This window comes from Colobus angolensis, unplaced genomic scaffold (assembly GCF_000951035.1).
Source record: "Colobus angolensis palliatus isolate OR3802 unplaced genomic scaffold, Cang.pa_1.0 Scaffold238, whole genome shotgun sequence".
In the NCBI taxonomy this organism is placed as follows: Eukaryota; Metazoa; Chordata; class Mammalia; order Primates; family Cercopithecidae; genus Colobus; species Colobus angolensis.
Genome location: NW_012115577.1, coordinates 667,820 through 676,287, shown reverse-complemented (window position 1 = coordinate 676,287; position 8,468 = coordinate 667,820). Strand labels below are relative to the sequence as shown.

The window sequence follows — 8,468 nt, the reverse complement described above, 5'->3', positions numbered from 1 at the left end:
TTTCACCATGTTGGCCAGGCTGGTCTTGAACTCCTGACCTCGGGTGATCCACCCACCTCGGCCTCCCAAAGTGTTGGGATTATAGGCGTGAGCCACTGCGCCCAATTTTTTTATTTTTAAAACATTTCTGACATTTTGTTTAACTTTCTTTTTGCTTTGGTCAATCTTTCTTTCTCTTTCCTTCTTTCCCCCTAACTACCCTTCCCTTCCTCTCCCCTCCCCAATTCTCCCCCGTCCTTTCCTCTCTTCCCCTCTCCTTTCCTCTCTTCCCGTCTCCTTTTGCGACAGGGTCTCACACTGTTGCTCAGGCTGGAGTGCCATGGTGCTATCACTACTCACTGCAGCCTCAATCCTTGGGCCCAAGTGATCCTTCTACCTCAGCCTCTCGAGTAGTTGGGACTGCAGGAATACGTCACTACACCCAACTAATTTTTGTTTTGTTTTGTTTTTGTAGAGATGGAGTTTTTGTATGATGACCAGGCTGGTCTGGAACTCCTGAGTTAAAGTGATCCACCTGCTTTGGCCTCCCAAAGTGTTGGGATTACAGGCCTGAGCCACCCTGCTAGGCCTCTTTCTTTTCTTTCATTATTTCTTTTTTTTAAGCTGCTCCTTGCTGAGCAGGGCTAAGGAGTAAGCAGTGGTCTGCCTCAATCTTTCCATTATGTTTCTTTTTCTTATTGCTTTGTAACAGCTTTTTGTATTTTGTTTATTTAATCAACCATTTCTTCCTAGATTGCAAATTGTCTTTCAACCTTACCTAAAGTTTGCCATAAAGAAGCTTTGTCAATTTTTAGCTGTTCTTTGAAGATTTTAAAACATTAATTGCTAAAAAAACAAAAAAAACAAAAAAAAAAACCAGGGACAACAGAAAACATGGGTGGGCTACAAACTGTAACAAAGTCTTACATAATCATTACCATTTTGATCCCTGGTCTCTTGCAAATGTGCTTCAAACCCCAGCTTGGGCACTTTCTGTCTGATTGTAGGGATTTTTTTTTTTTAATTTTTTTTCTTTCTCTTTTTAAGAGATGGAGGTCTCAGGCTGGGTGCAGTCGCTCACGCCTGTAATCCCAACACTTTGCGAAGCTGGGGCAGGTGGATCACCTGAGGTTAGGAGTTTGAGACTAGCCTGGCCAACATGGTGAAACCCTGAGACCAGCCTGGCCAACATGGTGAAACCCTATCTCTACTAAAAATACAAGAATTAGATGGGCGTGGTGGTGCGTACCTGTAGTCCCACAGTTACTTGGGAGGCTGAGGTAAGAGAATTGCTTGAACCCAGGAGGCTGAGGTTGCCATGAGCTAAGATCATGCCACTGCACTCCAACCTGGGCAACAGAGTGAGAGACTCCGTTTGAGAGAGAGAGAGAGAGAGAGAGAGAGATGGGGGTCTCACTCTGTCGCCCAGACTGGCGTGATCATAGCTCACTGTAGCCTCAAACTCCTAGTCTTCAGTGATCCTCCTGCCTCAGCCTCCCAAGTAGCTGGGGTCACGGCTCTGAGCCACCTCGCCAGGCTGCAGGCAAATTTCTTAATCTCGCCAGGCTCCAGTCTTCCAGTCTATAAAATGGGAATAACAAAATTTGCTTATAGGAATTTGGGGAAACGTGTAGTTCTGGGTTTGGGTGAAGACCTCTGCCTTTCTCTGTAGTAGGTTCATAAATCAAATCAGAGCAAACAGTTGGTGTCTTAAAAACTGAATTTATCTGGGTTTTCTAAGTAGACGGTTTGAGGAGTGGTGGAGAGAAAATGTGAGGAGAAATTAAGATTTACTGAGTACTTACCGCCAAGTAAGGTGCACTGGATCATGTTAATCGTTAACTCGTGGAAACTCTCCGGAGTGTGTACGCTTTCTTTCTTTTTCTGTTTTCTTTTCTTTTTTTTTTTTTTGAGATGGAGTTTCACTCTTGTCGCCCAGGCTGGCGTGCAAGGGCACTGTCTTGGCTCGCTGCAACCTCCGCCTCCAGGGTTCAAGCGATTCTCCTGCCTCAGCCTCCCGAGTAGCTGGGATTACAGGCGCCCGCCACCACGCCCGGCTAATTTTTGTATTTTTAGTAAAGACGGGATTTCACCATATTGGCCAGGCTGGTCTCGAACTCCTGACCTCGGGTGATTCGCCCGCCTCGGCCTCCCAAAGTGCAGAGTTTACAGGAGTGAGTCACCGCGTCCGGCCCGGAGTGTGTATTATCCCAAATTTTACGGGGAGTAATTGTGCTCACGGAATCCAGTTTTGTGGTCTCTAAGTCTAATCGGTTCACCATCAAGTCGCCATAGCGCGCCTCCGCACGGAAGCCCTTCAGGCACTTCTACTTTCCCCGACCCGCCTCCTGCTCCATCCGGTTACACGCGCCGTTAGCAGCGTGGGCGGAGTTGGTTCTGGCAGAACCAACTGGTCCGGCTTCTGGTGTCTCCCGCTCTCTCAATTAAAAGCCGGCTCCTTGCCTTTCGGCTTCCCCACCGTGCCTTTCGGGATTTGTAGTCAGACGCACTTCAGCCGGCTCTAAGGAGAGCAAAGACAAGACTCCAATTCCCAGCATCCCCCGCGCCGGGAGTGTGCATCGTCTATTCTAATCCTCTTCACTTTTCCACTCCTCCCCTTACCTCCCTTCTCTTCTGAATTCTCCATTCTGGGCTCTTGCCTGTGAAATCTTTCGTCGCTTTCCCCATCTTTTCTTCGCATTTTTTCACCATCTTTCCCTCAATTTCCAGGAGCCAATGCGAGACTTTGGCTCCGATTAAGCGACGGCCCGAGACTCGGGGTGCGCGAGGAGGATCGCCAGAGTGGTGAGGGGACCTAGGAGGGCGGGAGTGGCAGAGGTATGAAAGAGAGAGAGGTGAGTGAGAGGCGAGGAGTGGGAGGAAGGCAGGGACAAGCTAGGAGATCGGAAGGCGTGGGTCAGGGTGAATGGCTTGAACTAGACTTGGGAAGGGAAAAGAGGTGGCTTTAGATTTGGGAAGCATGGAGGGGAGAGGTTACCGCCGTACTTAGCAGAAGTGGGCTAAGAGATAGAAGATAGGAAGTTCGGGCAGATTTGGAGCTTATAGGCTGATCTGACCAGGAGGGATGGAAGAGAGAGGTGTGGGCTCAATTTTCTTTGTCTCTGTTTAGCCAAAGATGAGACAAGTCATTGAAATACAAAATGATCTTGCAAACAGGACAGTTAACAATTCTGTCACTTGGTAATTGAGGAAAGACTGGAGTTGAAGGGCAGAAATAGGGTGAGGAGGCAAGAAAGGGACGGAGATTGGTCAGGTTTGCGAGAAACCAGAGGAGTTGAGTGTCATGGGAAAGGAGGCCACAGAAAAGGTGGGGTTATTGTGGGGACTGATGGATCTGGAATCAGAAAGGTCAGGGGTGACACTGGCATGGATGGTGGGGGTGCGCTTCTGATGTTTGCATTTCTCAGGTGATGGAGAGCACCCCTTCAAGGGGACTGAACCGAGTACACCTACAATGCAGGAATCTGCAGGAATTCTTAGGGGGCCTGAGCCCTGGGGTATTGGACCGATTATATGGGCACCCTGCCACTTGTCTGGCTGTCTTCAGGTGAGGATCCCCTTCATGGCAGGGAAATGTAATGGGGTCTGCGGACTGGAATAAAATATGACAGGTAAAAGTGTAGCAGCCTGGGGTAGGGGTGGGGACTGGGGGTGCGGGTTGGAAATTGCTCCAAAGTGTGGGGGCCAAAACAGCAGGACTGGTAAAGTTGTGGTGGAGTGAGATGAGATGTTTGAGAGTTAATTGAGGGCAGAGATGCAGATATAATGCAGCTTCTGATATTAACCTTTGACCTCTGTCCCTGTTCAGGGAGCTCCCATCCTTGGCTAAGAACTGGGTGATGCGGATGCTCTTTCTGGAGCAGCCTTTGCCACAAGCTGCTGTAGCCCTGTGGGTAAAGAAGGAATTCAGCAAGTAAGTCTCAGCCAGATACAAATTTCTCAACAGCTACATTTCCCAAACTACTGTTCCTTGGAGCACTTCCAGGACATATTAATAGGTATATCACAAAACTTAAAAGTAAATACATTTGAGAAACTCTGCATACTGCCTTTTCCCTTTTATTTATTTCCCAGCTGACTTCTTGCTTTCAAATGTATCTTCCCTCTTACAGACTTATGTGTGATATCTGTAATAAGGCTCTGATAGGTAATGCAGTAAAGAATTTGTCTTAAGAAGATACTAATTTCACTCTGTGGAACAGTGTTCCAAGGATCAGCAAGTTCAGAACAGGCAGAGAGGTGGCTTTTATGGTCCTCCTTTTTGTTCTCCAAATACCCTGCTCACCTCTCTGCTTCTGTTCCAGGGCTCAGGAGGAAAGTACAGGGCTGCTGAGCGGCCTCCGGATCTGGCACACCCAGCTGCTCCCAGGCGGGCTCCAGGGCCTCATCCTCAACCCCATTTTCCGCCAGAACCTCCGCATTGCCCTTCTGGGTGGGTATGTCACTTCTGTCTCTTCCTAAGCTAGGGAAGGGGAACTGCTGCTTATTAAACCGCTAATTACAGTTTGGGAAGGGGAGCTCCTGGGAGCCTCTCTGGAACCTTGTGGTCTCCACGTTGGGAGCTCCTTTAGGAGTAAGTTGGATCAGATGCAGTGTGTGGTGTAGGAAATGTCCCCCACTCATTGGCCCTGAGGATAAGGTGGAAAGATGGCAGAAGGGTGGCAAGGAACACAGACAGGGTTCCTTACTCTTTTTTTGTTGTTCTGTTTTGTTTGTTTTTGAGACAGAGTCTTGCTCTGTCACGTAGGCAGAGTGCAGTGGTGCGATCTTGGCTGAATGCAGCCTCCACCTCCTGGGTTCAAGTGATTCTCCTGCCTCAGCCTCCTGAGTGACTGGGATTACAGGCAACCACCAGCTAATTTTTTGTATTTTTTGTAGAGATGGGGTTTCACCATGTTGGCCAGGCTGGTCTCAAACTCCTGACCTCAAGTGATCTGCCCATCTCGGCCTCCCAAAGTACAGGGATTACAGGTATGAGCTCCTGGCCAGGGTTCCTTACTCTTGGCCCATCCTGGCCTTAGGGGGAAGGCCTGGTCTGATGACACAAGTCAGCTGGGACCAGACAAGCATGCCCGGGACGTTCCCTCCCTTGACAAGTATGCCGAGGAGCGATGGGAGGTAAGCACTTGGGACTGTGTGTGTCTCTGCTTGTGCTTCTACTTCCCATGGCCCTTGGGGCATGGTCTCCCTGTTCTCTTCTGTTCTTCAGGTGGTCTTGCACTTCATGGTGGGCTCCCCCAGTGCAGCTGTCAGCCAGGACTTGGCTCAGCTCCTCAGCCAGGCTGGGCTCATGAAGAGGTGAGGAAACTGGAGGTATAGCAGCTCTCTGCAGTGCCATCTCCTTGGGTCCCTAAGAAGTGGTATCTGGGGCTGGTCAAGCTCAGAGGACTTTAGCTGGAAAAGGCAAGCTGAGTAGAATACAGCCAGAGATACAAAGAAAAAACGTGAGCGGACAAGTGGGGGTAGTAGTCTTTCTCTGCATATCACCGTCATTGTCTCGGTCTTTGTCTGTAGTACTGAACCTGGAGAGCCGCCCTGCATTACTTCCGCTGGCTTCCAGTTCCTGTTGCTGGACACCCCGGCTCAGCTCTGGTACTTTATGTTGCAGTATTTGCAGACAGCCCAGGTGAGGAGGCCGGGGCCACTTGCCAGCGTGCTCTGCTCCTCTCAGGTCTCACTGAGAGATTCCTGCCTATAGACTGTTCCCTGATTTTCTCTTCTCTGTCCCTTTCTTCCCATTGTCTCCCTCCCATCCCTCCTCCTTTGTCTCTGCCTCTTTCTCCCTAGAGCCGGGGCATGGACCTAGTAGAGATTCTCTCCTTCCTCTTCCAGCTCAGCTTCTCTACTCTGGGCAAGGTAAGCAGGAGGCTGAAGGGTATAGAGATGGGAAGGGGAAAGCAAGTTGTGGGGCAGTAGAGTGAGAAGATAAGAATGAACACAGAACGAGCAGAGATGGATGGAGAAAGACAGAATGAATGATGGGGTTGGGGGTGGGTGGGTTGTGTTTTGGACCCCAGCTGGAAACCTCTGTTCCTCAGGATTACTCTGTGGAAGGTATGAGTGATTCTCTGTTGAACTTCCTGCAACATCTGCGTGAGTTTGGGCTTGTTTTCCAGAGGAAGGTATGAGCGCCTAGATGAGTGGCTTCCAGGGAAGAAACAGGGTGGTGTGTTGCCTTCGCCTTTAAAAAGGAGTGGGGTCTTGGGGAAGTAGCAGGAAGCAGTTGCCAGAACTGAATACTTGGGTCTCTTGGGGGAGAGAAGTTGGGGGTTGAGGTTCTGCATCTTGGGAGGGATCTGATATTTCAGGCAGGAAGATGTAAGGCAGTGAATTCTGAGACAAGGCATCTGCCTTTCTGTCCTTTCCAGAGGAAATCTCGGCGTTACTACCCCACACGCCTGGCCATCAATCTCTCGTCAGGTGTCTCCGGAGCTGGGGGCACTGTGCATCAGCCAGGCTTCATTGTGGTGGAAACCAATTACCGACTGTATGCCTACACGGGTGAGGTGGGACAGAGCGCCCCGGGAGAGAAGTTTGGGGCTGAGGGAATGCCAGTTTCTGTTCATGTTTACCTGGCAGTTTTCAGAGCTCTCTGACATTTCTCATGACACTTGAAAGAAGGGCTTGAGGGAGTCTGGCTGTGGGGGTGGCCTCCTCATCCTCTTTCTATCCCTGGCTCAGAGTCGGAGCTGCAGATTGCCCTCATTGCCCTCTTCTCTGAGATGCTCTATCGGTTCCCCAACATGGTGGTGGCGCAGGTGACCCGGGAGAGTGTGCAGCAGGCAATCGCCAGTGGCATCACAGCCCAGCAGGTATTCCCACTTGGGAGAGGTAGAGCAGGAAGACAGGCTGCACTTGGGCTGTGGGGCACAGAGGGTCACATTATGGAAGGCTAGCTCTGAGTCTGTTATAATAGGTGGTGGTGAGTTGTCTGTGTTTGAAAAGAAATGAAGGCTTTGGGTGTGAGAACAGGTAGACTCTTGAGGGGAAAGAAACATGGAGGGAGGAAGTATAGCTGTGGATTTGTGCCTTGGCACCGCCACATTCTAACTGTGTAAACTAGACATAGTTGTTTTGCTTCTGTGAGCCTCAGTTTCCTCATCTAGTAAGTGACAGTTCTTACCTCAGGGTTGCAGGGATAATTCATTGGAAGAATAGGGGTAAAGCATTGAGCTCAGCACCTGCCGTGCAATAAGTGCTAAAAATAAATAATAAAAAAAAAGTAGCTTTTGCTATTTTAAAGACAGAAAAACAAAACATTACTGGAAAGGGTAAATGTGCCAGAAAAGGAATATCCCAACAGCTGAACTGGGATGGGTGGAGTTGTTGACAGGAGTTATGAGTTTTTAGAATAAGCTGATGTTCCAGTGACATTAGGTGACAGCTCAGATGGCTTTCCTGCCTTCTTGCTGGAGCCCTAATGCCATTCTTGTCTGTTTTCCTAGATAATCCATTTCCTAAGGACAAGGGCCCACCCAGTGATGCTCAAACAGGTACAGACAGGCTCCAAGATGTCAGAGGCTGGCAGCTGGTGATGAGATGATGGAAAAGAAAAAGGGGCATCCAAATCTGGGGAAGGAGCGGAGGGCCGGGTTGTCTGGGGCAGTATTCCTGAGTCCCTACAGCCAACCCTTGCTCCTTGCAGACACCTGTGCTGCCCCCCACCATCACAGACCAGATCCGGCTCTGGGAGCTGGAAAGGGACAGACTCCGGTTCACTGAGGGTGAGTAGCTTCTGGTGGCCAAGTCTTGGTCATTGGCCAGAGAAAGGGCAGATAATTCAGTCTTGATAAAGTGTAAAAGCTTTTCATGCATTTTATTTTTTACTTCATGGACTAGGAGAGAAAAGCTGGCAAGACAGTTTTTTGTTTGTTTGTTTTGGGGTAAGTCGGTAGTAAACAAATCGTCCCAAATCAATGCACTTTGGATTTGGCTAGGAGAGGGAATAATTCACAGTAATTTGTATTAGGCCTTTCTGAATATGGCCGGAGCACACTGGTGTTAAGATGAACCCCTGAGCAGACAAGCATAGAGAATTAGTTTCTAAAATTGCGGTGGGGGCGAGCCCAGACTGCGTCCAGGGCTGCCAGGAAGGAGCTGGGGGGATTCCCAACAGGAGCTCACTTTCTCGTCTTCTCCCCGCGCCCCTCCCGTCCTGCCAACCCCAGGTGTCCTGTATAACCAGTTCCTGTCGCAAGTGGACTTTGAGCTGCTGCTGGCCCACGCGCGGGAGCTGGGCGTGCTCGTGTTCGAGAACTCGGCCAAGCGCCTCATGGTGGTGACCCCGGCCGGGCACAGCGATGTCAAGCGCTTTTGGAAGCGGCAGAAACACAGCTCCTGAGAGCGCGGGACTTGGACCCGGACCTCGGCGGGCGGGACCGGGCGGGGCGGGGCCTCAGAACTCAGGTGGTTTTTATTTACGTGTCAGGACTTTTCTTGTCTAATAAAGTTGTGATAGCTAGCAGTGC

At 50.0% G+C, this 8,468-nt stretch overlaps 1 protein-coding gene across 2 annotated transcripts; it reads left to right on the top strand.

Annotated features, from left to right (window-relative positions):
• The first annotated feature begins 2,532 nt into the window (after nt 1–2,532).
• GTF2H4 (general transcription factor IIH, polypeptide 4, 52kDa) lies at nt 2,533–8,464 on the top strand. 2 transcript variants are annotated; one of them, XM_011944992.1, is made up of 14 exons: nt 2,533–2,784; nt 3,408–3,547; nt 3,809–3,913; nt 4,305–4,436; nt 5,022–5,118; nt 5,210–5,298; nt 5,515–5,626; nt 5,788–5,856; nt 6,039–6,122; nt 6,369–6,501; nt 6,682–6,812; nt 7,446–7,493; nt 7,646–7,724; nt 8,169–8,464. In XM_011944992.1, the coding sequence occupies exons 2-14, from the start codon at nt 3,411–3,413 to the stop codon at nt 8,339–8,341; spliced, it is 1,389 nt and encodes a 462-aa protein (XP_011800382.1). In that variant the 5' UTR covers nt 2,533–2,784; nt 3,408–3,410; the 3' UTR covers nt 8,342–8,464. The 2 variants fall into 2 exon arrangements, with proteins under 2 accessions (XP_011800382.1, XP_011800381.1); XM_011944991.1 differs by having other exon boundaries at nt 2,583–2,834.
• The last annotated feature ends 4 nt before the right edge of the window (nt 8,465–8,468 follow it).